Genomic DNA, 15,656 nt, shown 5'->3' on the forward strand with positions numbered 1-15,656 from the left:
GCACTCCACATTGGAAACCAGATTAAGGGGAGACTAATTTAGGGACAATTTGTTCCACCAGTCAGACTAACAGCACATCTTTAGAGTGTGGGGGAAACCGGAACACCCGGAGAAAACCCACGCAAGCAAGGGGAGAATGCACAAACTCCCACAGACACTGACCCAAATCCATGTGTCTGCACAGCAAACAGTGATAGTCACTGAGCTGTCGTGTTGCCCAGCATCTGGTCCAGTTTAAGTGTACGCTAACGCCATGAAGTACTAGGCTACTCTTGAAACGTCCAAGAGCAGCCCTTGTATGCCCCTTGTCGGGCAACAAGGTGGACCGAAGCACCTGGGATGGGTATTATCCACACTGTGGGGTCTGTGCACCAGCAACATGGACAATTTGCAGCACCGTGCAGGTACTGGGTAACTTTGAGAACTGGCGATGATTTAAGAAAAAGTAACAAAGGTGTCTGCTCCCCGCCAAGGTGGATTCAGCAATGTCTGCAGATAACCTATTTACATGCTCCTTCCTCCGTTAGTTTTTGGGGGGGGGGGGGGGGGCTGGCTGGGTACAGACTATTGGTCAGAGGCAGCTGAGGAACAGACCATCCACTGCTGCAGTGTCACATAGCAACCGACTCAAGAACAGCTTCTTCCCTGCTGCTGTCAGACTTTTGAATGGACCTACCTCGCATTAAGTTGATCTTTCTCTATACCCTAGCTATGACTGTAACACTACATTCTGCACTCTCTCCTTTCCTTCTCTGTGAATGGTATGCTTTGTATAGCACGCAAGAAACAATACTTTTCAGTGTCCCAATACATATGACAATAATAAATTAAATCAAATCCTTCTCCCCAATGTACTCTATGAACGGTATGCTTTGTCTGTATAGCGTGCAAGAAATAATACTTTTCACTGTATCCCAATACATGTGACAATAATAAATCAGATTAAAAAGTCAGTGTTGCTCATGGAGAGCTGACAACATCCCTTTAATCCAGATGGAGTACGTCTCCTCCCTTTTTTTTCCAGTTTCTGCCTCCTCTTCACTCCTCCTTCCTTCTCTCTCTCTTCCCTCCCCACTGTGTACACCAATCGAGGGCTTGAGCAGACCCACACTGTCCACCAGCTTGAATTGGGCGGACAGCCGAGTATTAAAAGCAGCTCCCCTCCCCCAGACCAGCCTTCGCCCCTTTCTCCCCCTCAGCACAGACTCCAGTGCCTGGATTCAAGCTTTACGGGACTACACTGCCATGTGGGACAAAGTGACTAATCCTTTACTGTGTGTGCATATATGTATGTGCGTGTGCGTGTGCATCTGCCTAACCACAAAAGCAGGAAAGGAACCTGGCTCCCGTCCATCAATGAGCTCAATACGCAGCGACCCACAATCAAAAACAGACGTAGCGCCACAGAACCACTACACTGTAGAGGGAGGCCATTGGGCCCATCACATCTGCACCAACTCTCCAAAAGAGCACTCCCACACATTCCCCCCACACTGCCTGACTCCATAACACACACACACACACACACACACACACACTCCCCCCTCTCCCCGCAAAAAACACCTGCCAACACCAGCATGCACAAAGCTACTGCCCACTCTCCCCAGACAGCAACCTCCTCCCGCGAAACACACCCAGATGCACACTGAGCCCACACCCCACTCCCCGACACCCAGCAACAACCCCTTACCTCCCCCCAACCCCACGCACAGGGCACTCCTCCCCCAAAACGCACCCGCACGTACGCTGAGCCCACCACCACCACCACTCCCCTACACCCCCCCCTCCGCACACAGCGACCCTCTCCCTCGAAACATACCCAGACGCACGCTGAGCCCACCCCCCACTCCCCTACCCTCCTGCACACAGCAAAAATCCCCTTCTCCCCCACCCCGCAGCCCACCTCCCCCTCCCCAATCCACCCTGCACACAGCAACCCCCCACCTCCCTGCACACAGCGACCCCCTCCCCCAAAACACAACCAGACGCACACAGAGCCCACCTCCCTGTCCCCTGCCCTGCCCATCCTGCACACAGCGACCCCCTCCCCCAAAACACAACCAGACGCACACAGAGCCCACCTCCCCGTCCCCTGCCCTGCCCATCCTGCACACAGCGACCCCCGCCCCCAAAACACAACCAGACGCACACAGAGCCCACCTCCCCATCCCCTGCCCTGCCCATCCTGCACACAGCGACCCCCTCCCCCAAAACACAACCAGACGCACACAGAGCCCACCTCCCCATCCCCTGCCCTGCCCATCCTGCACACAGCAACCCCCTCCCCCAAAACACAACCAGACGCACGCAAAGCCCACCTCTCTATTCCCTACCCATGCTGCGCACAGCCACGCCGCCCCCCACCAAACACAGAACACCCCCTACATAATTCCAACCCCACCCCAAATTCTGGCGGGGTGAGCAGAGCGTAATCGAATGCTGATGGCGATGGCAGATGAGGCGATGCTGATGGCAGAGGTCAAACAAGTACAAGCATTCGATGGGCCGAACGGCCTCCTTCTGCACTGTAGGGCTTCTGTGGTCAGTGCCCAGCTGAGCGTCAATTATTCGAGGAACTCAACAGGCTGACAGATCCCTGGGTAGCTGGGAACGCGACGTGGGTTTCCGACAGGAGGGAGGATGCTCACAAAGGTTAACGGGGATCGTGCTGTTCCAAATCCCTGACAACCTCACACTGTTAACCCTGTTATCAGCTGAAGTGCAGCCCGTAAACTGACCCACCAGACGTTCGATCCAGCCTTGAAAACAACAGCAATTTCCATTTATATAGCATCTGAACTCCCAGCAGCGAGCATCCCATCACAAGAGCGGTGCAATCTGATAGCAAGTCACGAGGGGGTTTGAGGACAGGCGCCCCTCAGAGAGGTTTTAAGACGCATTTTTAAAGGACGCAGGAGGCAGAGGGGTTTAGGAAGGAAATGTTAAAGCTTAGGCAGCTGAGAGCACAGCCAGCACTCTGGAACTCTATAGAGTGCGCGCGAGGGGCCGGAACTGGAGAGGTCTCAGAGGATAAAGAGGGCTGGAGGAAGTGAAGCCGAGATTGGAGAGGGGAAGTCGAACAGAGGGGATGGGGGTTATAAAGTCAAAATGCATTTACATCAGCGAGTGAAGGGGTCAATCAGTGCACAGGGGGTGACAGGAGAACAGGACATGGGGCAGGTTTACACGGGACCAGAGGCCAATGTACATCAGTGAGTAAAGAGGGTGACCGGTGTACTGGTCAAGGGGTGGGTTTACAGAGGGCCAGAGGCCAACGTACATCAGTGAGTACAGGGGGGGGGTGACCAATGTACTGGTCATGGGGTGAGTTTACAGAGGGCCAGAGGCCAACGTACATCAGTGAGTACAGGGGGGGTGACCGGTGTACTGGTCATGGGGTGAGTTTACAGAGGGCCAGAGGCCAACGTACATCAGTGAGTACAGGGGGGGTGACCGGTGTACTGGTCATGGGGTGAGTTTACAGAGGGCCAGAGGCCAACTTACATCAGTGAGTACGGGGGGGTGACCGGTGTACTGGTCATGGGGTGAGTTTACAGAGGGCCAGAGGCCAACTTACATCAGTGAGTACGGGGGGGTGACCGGTGTACTGGTCAAGGGGTGAGTTTACAGAGGGCCAGAGGCCAACATACATCAGTGAGTACGGGGGGGGGGGGTGACCGATGTACTGGTCATGGGGTGAGTTTACAGAGGGCCAGAGGCCAACATACATCAGTGAGTACGGGGGGGGTGACCGGTGTACTGGTCATGGGGTGAGTTTACAGAGGGCCAGAGGCCAACGTACATCAGTGAGTACGGGGGGGGGTGACCGGTGTACTGGTCAAGGGGTGAGTTTACAGAGGGCCAGAGGCCAACGTACATCAGTGAGTACAGGGGGGGTGACCGGTGTACTGGTCATGGGGTGAGTTTACAGAGGGCCAGAGGCCAACGTACATCAGTGAGTACAGGGGGGTGACCAATGCACTGGTCGTGGAGTGAGTCTACAGAGGGTGGAAGCTGAGAGAGCTGCCAAAGAACTCCGGAATCATCAAGGAACGTGGGAGAGCTGCGAGGCCTGTCTGTCCCATCAAGATGTGGAGATGCCGGCGTTGGACTGGGATAAACACAGTTAGAAGTCTCACAACACCAGGTTAAAGTCCCGACAGGTTTATTTGGTAGCAAAAGCCACTAGCTTTCGGAGTGCTTGCTGCCCCTTCGTCAGGTGAGTGGGAGTTCTATTCACAAATAGGGCATTATTTTGTAGATTGAGTTTGTGTCTTTATATGCCCTTTACGAACAAAAGTCACGCTCATCTGAGTGCACCGAAAGCTAGTGGCTTTTGCTACCAAATAAACCTGTTGGACTTTAACTTCTTACTGTGTCTCATCGAGACACGGTGGTGCTTTTAGCTGGTTGCACGGCACACTCAGTCCAAGCAGGGTCATTTAGAAGAGAAAATTGGACAGACTTGAAAAGAAAGACATCTCACCAGGCAATGGAAAAGAGCAAGAGTGCGAGTAATCCAAAGAGCCAGTATGGGCACGGTGGGCCGAAAGGTCTCAATCCGCCCGCCACCCTCACGGACATTACCCCAGATATTCGAAAGGAAACCACTCTCTCTCTCTCTCTCTCAGGCAGCCCCCCCCCCACGACACACAGAGGGAAGCCTCGACCAGACAGAAGCACGAGAAGGGGAGGAAAGTGACAGTCGCCGGGGCGGGGACCGGCTCTAAAACGTGGGTGATTATAGCGAGATACTGACGTAAGTGGTCCGCGCCAGCGCGGGCGCTCCTCCCGCAGGCCGGTCGCGGAGCGGGGCTGACCGCTGCCGCCGCCGCCGCCGCCGTCGTGGTGAGGTCTGCGGTCCAGACCGTCCCGCCCTCACGGCTGGAGGGGGCTGCGTGGGGGTCAGCGATTCCTGTGGGGAGACAGACAAAAATAAAAAGGGGGGGGGAGGGATAAAAAAAAACACACATAATCGGGGAAAGGTGCGTCAAAGACAGTAATTACTTTTCCAATTGTATATCTACTAAAAGGCAGCCAGTCAAAAAAAAAATCAAAAAAAAAAGATTAGCTGGCGTGGTTTTCAATTCTTCTCGTCCTCTTAATTATCACACGCCACACACGTCAACAGGGCCAACCACCGGGGAGAAGCGGGTCAGTCCGACATCTGGGACAAGGCCAGTATTCCAAGCTAACGGAACGTCGCAGTGGGCAGCAGTCCTGCCTCGGTCAAGCAGCTTCTGAAGAAATCGTAAGTCCAAAGGATTTCGCAGCCACGTTAGGCCACTCGGCCCACTGAGTCTACTTGATCACGGCTGATGTGCTCCCCATCCCCACCTTCCTTCAACCCATTCCCAATTAAAAATCTCTCTAACTCCTCCCTAAATTTACTCACTGTCCCAGCATCCACTGCACTCTGGGACGGTGAATTCCGCAGACTCACAACCCTTCAGTAGAAATCCTTCCTCCTCAACTCTTTTCTAAGTTTGCTACCCCTCATCCTAAGACTACGACCTCCCTCTTTCTAGAATGTCCCACAAGAATTAACATCCGCTCCATGTCTACTTTATCCATATCTTTTATCGTCTTGTATACGTCAATTTGATCTCCCCTCGCATTGCAGAGAGCGTAGGCCCAAACTGTTCAATCTCTCTTCATACGACCAACCCTCTCATCTCTGGAATCGATCCAGTGAACCTCCTCTGAACTGCCTCCAGTACCACTCCATCCTTCCTCAAATAAGGGGACCAAAACTGTGCACAATACTCCCAGTGCGGCCTCACCAATGCCTTGTACAGTTGCAACAATACTTCCTTCCCTTTATATTCTGTTCCTTTGGCTATCAATGCCAACATTCCATAGACTTTCTTTATTATCTGCTCTAGCTGCATGCTAGTTTTCTGTGACTCGTTTCGGGGTAAGGAAACAAACCCACCAGCCCAAAAAAAAATCCACACGGGGCCATAACCAAATTCAATCCGACACCAAGCTACCGAGGGAGATAAAGGATGGTCGCTGGGCTGAGTGGGGAGGGAAAGAGGGCCAGAGAGGTTTAGGAAGCCCTCATCCCTGACTTCAAGCTGGACAGTTTGCTTCCCCCACCCCACGTCAGCCCTCTGCAGCATTCCCGTCTCCAAAGGGGGCTTGGGGGGTGGGGGTGCAAGCAGGAGAGCAGATCCTCGCACTTGCCACCAGCTGACAGTTTTCCAATAACAGACCCAAAGGGCAGCAGCTCCCCACTGGGTAGTTCACAAGCTCCACCTGGCTCTGCTGAGTAGATCAAACTCACACACTCTCCAGGAATGGTTCAAACAGTGGATTGGTCAAAGTAGCACTTTAGACAGGGTGATATTTACAAAATATGCAACCACTGAAAGAGCCAAGATGTCTGGATGCTCACAGTGCAACATATGTGGCCAAGGATGGCTAAATATCTCTTCCTAAAAAACTGGGCCATTACCATACTGCAGCCAGACACCGGAGAAGCCCAAAGTGATGGCTGGACAGTGTCTGATGGACCTTTATTCTAACCCCGTGCCGTACCTGGCCTGGCAGTGTTTGATGAGAGACGGTGCAGAGGGAGCTTTACTCTGTATCTAACCCCGTGCTGTACCTGTCCTGGGAATGTTTGATGGGGGACAGTGTAGAGGGAGCTTTACTCTGTATCTAACCCCGTGCTGTACCTGTCCTGGGAGTGTTTGATGGGGGGACAGTGTAGAGGGAGCTTTACTCTGTATCTAACCCCGTGCTGTACCTGTCCTGGGAGTGTTTGATGGGGGACAGTGTAGAGGGAGCTTTACTCTGTATCTAACCCCGTGCTGTACCTGTCCTGGGAGTGTTTGATAGGGGGGACAGTGTAGAGGGAGCTTTACTCTGTATCTAACCCCGTGCTGTACCTGTCCTGGGAGTGTTTGATGGGGGACAGTGTAGAGGGAGCTTTACTCTGTATCTAACCCCGTGCTGTACCTGTCCTGGGAGTGTTTGATGGGGGGACAGTGTAGAGGGAGCTTTACTCTGTATCTAACCCCGTGCTGTACCTGTCCTGGGAGTGTTTGATGGGGGACAGTGTAGAGGGAGCTTTACTCTGTATCTAACCCCGTGCTGTACCTGTCCTGGGAGTGTTTGATGGGGGGACAGTGTAGAGGGAGCTTTACTCTGTATCTAACCCCGTGCTGTACCTGTCCTGGGAGTGTTTGATGGGGGACAGTGTAGAGGGAGCTTTACTCTGTATCTAACCCCGTGCTGTACCTGTCCTGGGAGTGTTTGATGGGGGGACAGTGTAGAGGGAGCTTTACTCTGTATCTAACCCCGTGCTGTACCTGTCCTGGGAGTGTTTGATGGGGGACAGTGTAGAGGGAGCTTTACTCTGTATCTAACCCCGTGCTGTACCTGTCCTGGGAGTGTTTGATGGGGGACAGTGTAGAGGGAGCTTTACTCTGTATCTAACCCTGTGCTATCCCTGTCCTGGGAGTGTTTGATGGGGGACAGTGTATCTAACCCCGTGCTGTTTCCATGAAAATGTTTGATGCCGACACTGGGTGCCTGGAAAACATTCCTTTTCCCACTCATACTCCAAAGCTCAATGGCACACAACAAACAAAATTTGAAAACACCTTTCAGAACATTTATCTGGTTATGAGTGTTCTTATTTTAAGCAGCAGAAACAGTGGGTAACAGAGTTAACACATCAAGCAACATTTGCCCCAGTGTTTCACAAGGCCAGCATCAATCCCACTTCTCTAGTCAATTACCAAAACTCAGTAACTACAGAAACAATGCTGACTGATCTTACAGCAGTAACATAGACCGACACTGCAGCAGTTCTACGTAAACTCAGGAATCGACCACCTCCTTGCAGATCAATGTGCCAGAACTCAGTCCCACAGGGCATGGGAAACCTGTCCCAAGCCAGGTGTTGGAAAGACCCCTCATTCTTGGGCAGGCCAAATATCCACCTCCATCGGGGAAAGCTAGACTAATCATGGCTCCTGATTCAGCACCTTCCTCTCCCATCACCAACAACCTGTCCTGGTCTCTCTCTCTCTCTTCCCCCACCCCCTCCCCCACCACAAGCTGACACGATAGTTAAGAAAGCCCACCAATGCCTCTACTTTCTCAGAAGACCAAGGAAATTTGGCACGTCCGCTACGACTCTCACCAACTTTTACAGATACCCCATAGAAAGCATTCTTTCTGGTTGTATCACAGCTTGGTCTGGGCTCCTGCTCTGCCCACGACCGCAAGGAACTACAAAAGGTCGTGAATGTAGCCCAATCCATCACGCAAACCAGCCTCCCATCCATTGACTCTGTCTACACTTCCCGCTGCCTCAGGAAAAGCAGCCAGCATAATTAATGACCCCACACACCCTGGACACACACTCTTGCACCTTCTTACATCAGGAAAAAGATACAAAAGTCTGAGGTCACGTACCAACTGACTCAAGAACAGCTTCTTCCTTGTTGCTGTCAGACTGTTGAACGGACCTACCTTTCTCTACACTTTAGCTATGACTGTAACACTACGTTCTGCACTCTCTCATTTCTTTCTCTATGAGTGGTAGGCTTTGTCTGTATAGCATGCAAGAAACAATACTTTTCACTGTATCTAAATACATGTGACAATAATAAATAAAATCCTCCTCCCCTATGTACTCTATGAATGGTATGCTTTGTATAGTGTGCAAGGAACAATACTTTTCACCGTATCCAAATACATGTGACAATAATAAATCAAATCAATATCTCCATCACCACCTCCTCTGGACAAACTGGCTTCGACTAGACCAACTAGTGCTGAGGAGACCACTCCGAACAAGAGCGCTCGCAAACTATTTAACCACAAAGAGCATCACAGCCGAGACCAATTCTGTCCTTGTGTATTTTTGGACAAGTTTTCACGCGTTTGGCCAGTGGCAGTGGGACCCCTGTCTGTTCTCCATACTCCGCTGAAGGGCACAGACACCAGGAGTGAGCTGTATACTGGAATCCAGCTGGGGATTCGGGGATGGTTTATATAGAGAACACAGGATGCCCAGGATTGAGTTACAGGCCAGAATCTAATAGAGGGACCTCCTGAAGATTACAAGCTTCATATCTATGTCCCTTCATCACCTCACGAGATTCCAGCCTCTAGCCAATTCGCGACTCCCACTGAAACATACTGGGCGTGTGGTCAGATATTTTGTTCTGAATGTTGCTTTAACTTACAGCTAGTTTCCTATTAGCTATTACTATGGTTATTAATCCTATCAGTAATAAGCAACAGATGATCCATGAAATAATACATAGAAATTACAGCGCAGTACAGGCCCTTCGGCCCTCGATGTTGTGCTGACCTGTGAAACCAATCTAAAGCCCATCTAACCTACACTATTCCAATGTCATCCACATGTTTAAAATGAGCATTTAAATACCCTTAATGTTGGCGAGTCCACCACTGTTACAGAGAGGGCATTCCACGCTCTTACTACGAGTAAAGAACGTACCTCCGACATCTGTCCTACGTCTATCATCCCTCAATTTAAAGCTATGTCCCCTCGTGCTAGCCATCTCCATCCGAGGAAAAAGGTTCACACTGTCCACCCTATCTAAGCCTCTGATCATCTTATATGCCTCTTAAGTCGCCTTTTAACCTTCTGCTCTCTAACGAAAACAGCCTCAAGAGCCTCAGCCTTTCCTCATAAGACCTTCCCACCATACCAGGCAACACCCTGGTAAACCTCCTCTGCACCCTTTCCGACGCTTCCACATCCTTCCGATAACGCGGCGACCAGAACCGTACACAAGTGCAGCCGCACCAGAGTTCTGTACAACTGCAACATGACCTTGTGGATCCTAAACTCAATCCCTTTACCAATAAAAGCTAAATAAAGAATAAGAGAGCACAAGAACACGACGACACAGTGGTGGTTGGGAGCCTCCAACAAACTGGACGTGAATAAAGAACAAATCTTCAGTGAGTTTCAGCTGATTGTGGGTCTTTTACAGCTCACAGAATGATTTCATTTACCTTGTGCACACATTAAAGTTGTTCTTGTATAAAACGCACCATCAGGTAACAGCTAGTGTGCTGTGATGAGCAACACTTCATTGATCATTACTACAATAAATATCGCACTCTAACACTTAACCAATAATAGAAACTAGCAACAGGAGGAGGCCATTCAGCCCCTCAAGCCTTCTCTGCCATCCAGTATGACCAAGACAGAAACTAGAAGCAGAAGGAGGCCATTTGGCCCTCCAAGCCTGCTGCTCCATCTATTCATGGCCAATCATCGAATTCAATATCCTGATGTCCCCCCCTCCGCTTGCCCCCCATATCCCTTGATCCCTTTAGCCCCAAGAGCTACATCTAATTTCTTCCTGAAATCACACAACGTTTTGGTCTCAACTACTTTGAATGGATGAAGGAATTCATCCAGTGGCACAATAGCACAGTGGGTTAGCACTGCTGCTTCACAGCTCCAGGGTCCTGGGTTCGATTCTTGGCTCGGGTCACTGACTGTGTGGAGTTTGCACGTTCTCCCCGTGTCTGCGTGGGTTTCCTCCAGGTGCTCTGGTTTCCTCCCACAGTCCAAAGATGTGCGGGTTAGGGTTGATTGGCCATGCTAAGAAATTCCCCCTAGTTTCCAGGGTAGCAGAGGTTAAAGGGATTAGTGGGTATAATATGTAGGGATATGTGGGTAAGGCCTGGGTGGGATTGTGTTTGGCGCAGACTCGATGGGCCGAAGGGCCTCTTTCTGCACTGTAGAGTTCTACGGTAACAATCATCACTTACATTTAAAATTTCTCCTCGCCTCAGTCCAAAAACTATCTGCAACGTTATATAAAATGTTGGTTGGGCCACATTTGGAATACTGCGTCCAATTCTGGTCACCACACCAGCAGAAGGATGTGGAAGCTTTGGCGGGAGTGCAGGAAAGGTTTGCTGGCATGTAGGGTATTAGCTACGAGGAGAGATTGAATAAACTGGGATTGTTCTCGCTGAGGGGGCGAGCTGACAGAAGCTTATAAAATTATGAGGGTACAGGTAAGGTGAATAGTTGGAAGCTTTTTCCCAGGGCAGAAATGACAAGAGGACACAAGTTCAAGATAAGGGGAGAAAGGTTCAGTAGAGATGCACAAGGGAAGTGTTTTTTTTTAAATACAGAGAGTGGTGGGGGTTTGGACTGCACCGCCAAGTGAGGTGTTTGAGGCAGATACGTTAGCAACATTTAAGACTTATCTGGATAAGCACACAAACAGATGGGGAATAGAGAGATACAGGCGGTTGGTCTAGATAGGGCAACGTGATCGGCGCAGGCTTGGTGGGCCAAAGGACCTGTTCCTGTGCTGCACTGTTCTTTGTTTTATAACCCGTAGTTCTGGACTCCCCTACCATTGGGAACATTTTCTTTCTGAATCTATCCTATCTATTCAAGTTTTTTTTAAGCTTATTTATTAGTATCACAAGTCGGCTTACATTAACACTGCAACGAAGTTACTGTGAAAATCCCCTACTGGCCACACTCCGGCGCCTGTTCGGGTAACACTGAGGGAGAATTTAGCACGGTCAATGCACCCTAACCAGCACATCTCAGGCTGTGGGAGGAAACTGGAGCACCCAGAGGAAACCCACGGAGACACGGGGAGAACGTGCAGACACTGCACAGACAGTGACCTAAGCCAATGCAGCAGATTACTACTACCTGAATGGCTGCAAATTGGGAGAAGGGAGTGTGGTGTTACAATTATACGGGACCTTGGTGAGGCCACACCGAGAGTACTGTGTGCAGTTTTGGTCTCCTTTTCTGAGGAAGGATGTTCTTGCTCTGGAGGGACTGCAGCGAAGGTTCACCAGGCTGATCCCGGGGACGGCGGGACTGATGTATGAGGAGAGATTGACTAGGTTGGGATTGTTTTCGCTGGAGTTCAGACGAACGAAGGAAGATCTCATGGAGACTTATAAAATTCTAACAGGACTAGACAGGGTAGATGCAGGAAGGATGTTCCTGATGGTGGGGGGAGTCCAGAACCAGGGGGTCACAGTCTGAGGATTCGGGGTAGACCATTTAGGGACGGAGGTGAGGAGACATTCCTTCACCCGGTGAGCCTGTGGAATGCATTCCCACAGGAAGTAGTTGATGCCACAACATTGAATGTATTCAAGAGGCGGCTGGATATAGCACTTGGGGCAAATGGGATCAAAGGTTATGGTGAGAAAGCAGGATTAGGCTATTGAGTTGGATGATCAGCCATGATCGTGATGAATAGTGGAACAGGCTCAAAGGGCCAAATGGCCTCCTCCTGCTCCTATCTTCTGTGTTTCTATGTTAAGCTGGGAATCAAATGCTGTGAGGCAGCAGTGCTAACCACTGTGCCACCCTCTGTAATAATCCTCACTCACTGCGAGCAATGCCACAGGAATCTGCCAGTTGTGGACAAGGGCAAAGTTTCTTGTGCACGTTACGAAAGTCGCCTCACAGCCCCAGCTGATCGCAGGCCGCCCTGCCCTTCGAAAGAGAGCTGACTGGTGATGATTTAACCCGAGGGTCATCACATCTCAGGCGAGGGGCAAGGTTGAGAGGGCAGGTCTTCCTGAATAACCTCAGCCGGTACGGGAATTGAACCCACGCTGTTGGTGCTGCTCCGCATCACAAAGCGGCCGTCCAGCCAACTGAGCTAACTGATGCCGAGAGCTCGAGCATTCACAATCACTAGCTCCAGGGCTACCCATGTTTCCCTCTCTCCTTTATACCGCACCACTTCTAACCTAGTTCCATTCTCTTTCAAATACATTACACACAGACACACAGACACACTGAACAAACAGGAGCCCCATTCTCGAAAGAGAAAGCAGAGAGATGGTTCGATGGAGATCATTCAAATTTGGAAGGTGTTTCAGTTGGGTTGATGTAGAGAAGATGTTTTCACTTCTTGAGGACAGCAGAACTCAGAGCCATCAATATCAGATAACGGCTGATAATGCAACTGGGAATTCAGCTGAAATTTTTTTTTTAAACCCAGGTCCTGAACAGGGCACCTCCACTCCCGCAGGGGGAGCGAGGAGAAGGGGGCACCCACTCCCGCAGTGGGGAGAGCGGGGAGAAGGGGACACCATTCCCACGGGGTGGAGGCTGGGGGGACGGGGTGGAGGGGGGGAAGCAGGCAGAAGGGGGCGCCCACTCCCACGGTTGGGGGGGGGGGGGGGGGGGTAGCAGAGAGAAGGGGACAGCCACTCCCACGGGGGGGGGGGGGGGGGGGGGGGGGGGGGGGGGGGGGGGGGGGGGGGCGGTAGCGGAGAAAAGGGGACAGCCACTCCCACAGCGGGGAGCAGGGAGAAGGGTGCGGCCACTCCCTCAGGGGGGAGAAGGGGACACAATTCCCATGGGATGAAGGCGGGGGTAGCAGGGAGAAGGGGGCACCCGCTCCCACGGGGGGGGGTAGCAGAGAGAAGGGGACAGCCACTCCCACAGTGGGGGGAGCAGGGAGAAGGGTGCAGCCACTCCCTCAGAGGGGAGAGCAAGGAGAAGGGGACATCATACCAGCGACGTGAAGGGGGAAAAGGGGGCGGTTGCTCCCAAAGGAGAAGTGGGGAAAAGGGGACAGCCGCTCCCACAGAGGGGAGCAGCAAGAAGGGGGGCAGGCACTCCCGCAGTGGGGGAAGGAGTGGAATAAGAGGGTGGAACTCGCTGCCACAGGGAGTGGTCAAGGTGAACAGCATCGAGACATTTACGGGAGGAAACTGGACAAACACACCAGGGAGAAAGGAAAAGAAGGATTTGCTGATAGGGTGAGATGGATTTGCCATTGGGTGAGACGGGTGGACTATTGGCTAAGATTGGTGGCACAGCGGCTAGCCCCGCTGCCTCACGGCGCCAAGGGGACCCAGGTTCGATTCCCGGCTTGGGTCACTGTCTGTGTGTGAAGTTTGCAAGTTCTCCTCGTGTCCGCACGCATTTCCTCCCACAGTCCAAAGACGTGCTGTTTAGGTGGACTGGCCGTGCTAAATTACCCCTTAGTGCCAGGGGGACTAGCTAGGGTAAATATGGATGGGGTTATGGGGATAAAGCCTGGGTGGGATTGCGGTCAGTGCAGACTTGATGGGCCGAATGGCCTCCTTCTGCACTGTAGGGATTCTACGAAAAGTGAGTGGGAGGAGACTGAAGTGCAATAGAAACACCAGCACTGAGCAGATGGACCGAACGGTCTGATCTTGTGCTGGAAATTCTCTAAATTGTTTGGGTATGTTGATTCCCCGCATTTCAATTCACTTTCCAATGACCATTTCTAACCATGTCTCAGAGGCAGCTTTGACAAAGCAAAGCAGCGAGGTAACACGTACAAGGTTCAAAATCCCCCATCCCTTGTCTTGATGCCCCTCGCACCACACCTCTGGGAGGCTGTCTTAAACGTGGAAGCATTTCTTCCAGAACGAAGCACGAGTGGGGGACAGGCTCAGGGTGGAAGGGGCGGAAGGCCCCCCAACTCCTGTCAAGGTAGAAGGGAAGATCCCCATTTCTTCCCTCAGGTCAACGTGGGCCAGGGAAAGGGCTGGTTCTGAACTCAGGACGTTAACGGGTGCCACTCACCAGCTTCTTGCGCTTCCTTGGCTTAGTCGGTTTGTTTTCCTTCTGCTTCTTCAAGAATTTCTTCTTTCTCTTCCGGCCACATTCACTGTCGGACAGCTCTTCCACCGCCTCTTCCACATGATCTCCTGAAACAGGAGGAGACGTTCAGTGCAGCAGCCCGGAGAGCTGCTTTCGGAATTAGGTATCCAGCTAGCCAGTACAGATCACCTCCAGAAAACAGGAATACAGAACTCAACAGTGGGAATCACAGAGAATCATCGACAGTGTACCTATCCTGGGAGTGTTTGATGGGGGGACAGTGTAGAGGGAGCTTTACTCTGTATCTAACCCTGTGCTGTACCTGTCCCGGGAGTGTTTGATGGGGGACAGTGTAGAGGGAGCTTTACTCTGTATCTAACCCCGTGCTGTACCTGTCCTGGGAGTGTTTGATGGGGGGACAGAGTAGAGGGAGCTTTACTCTGTATCTAACCCCGTGCTGTACCTGTCCTGGGAGTGTTTGATGGGGGGACAGAGTAGAGGGAGCTTTACTCTGTATCTAATCCCGTGCTGTACCTGTCCTGGGAGTGTTTGATGGGGGACAGTGTAGAGGGAGCTTTACTCTGTATCTAACCCCGTGCTGTACCTGTCCCGGGAGTGTTTGATGGGGGACAGTGTAGAGGGAGCTTTACTCTGTATCTAACCCCGTGCTGTACCTGTCCTGGGAGTGTTTGATGGGGGACAGTGTAGAGGGAGCTTTACTCTGTATCTAACCCCGTGCTGTACCTGTCCTGGGAGTGTTTGATGGGGACAGTGTAGAGGGAGCTTTACTCTGTATCTAACCCCGTGCTGTACCTGTCCTGGGAGTGTTTGATGGGGGGACAGAGTAGAGGGAGCTTTACTCTGTATCTAACCCCGTGCTGTACCTGTCCTGGGAGTGTTTGATGGGGGGGACAGTGTAGAGGGAGCTTTACTCTGTATCTAACCCTGTGCTGTACCTGTCCTGGGAGTGTTTGATGGGGGACAGTATAAAGAACATAAGAAATAGGAGCAGGAGTAGGCCATCGGCCATCTAGCCCTTCGAGCCTGCCCCGCCATTCAATAAGAT

The 15,656-nt window shown here is 51.7% G+C and overlaps 1 protein-coding gene across 1 annotated transcript in view; it reads right to left on the bottom strand.

The window, feature by feature from the left end:
* LOC145339107 (ATP-dependent chromatin remodeler CHD3-like) overlaps window positions 1–14,707 on the bottom strand; it is a gene marked incomplete at its 5' end in the record, with an annotated part of 134,410 nt that extends 119,703 nt beyond the window's left edge. Inside the window, 2 exon segments of the mRNA XM_080183543.1 lie at window positions 4,760–4,915; window positions 14,573–14,707. Coding sequence (XP_080039669.1) covers window positions 4,760–4,915; window positions 14,573–14,707 — 291 coding nt within the window.
* Window positions 14,708–15,656: the final 949 nt, after the last annotated feature.

This window comes from Carcharhinus amblyrhynchos, unplaced genomic scaffold (assembly GCF_965287045.1).
Source record: "Carcharhinus amblyrhynchos unplaced genomic scaffold, sCarAmb.v2.hapA chromosome_328, whole genome shotgun sequence".
Taxonomy (NCBI): Eukaryota; Metazoa; Chordata; class Chondrichthyes; order Carcharhiniformes; family Carcharhinidae; genus Carcharhinus; species Carcharhinus amblyrhynchos.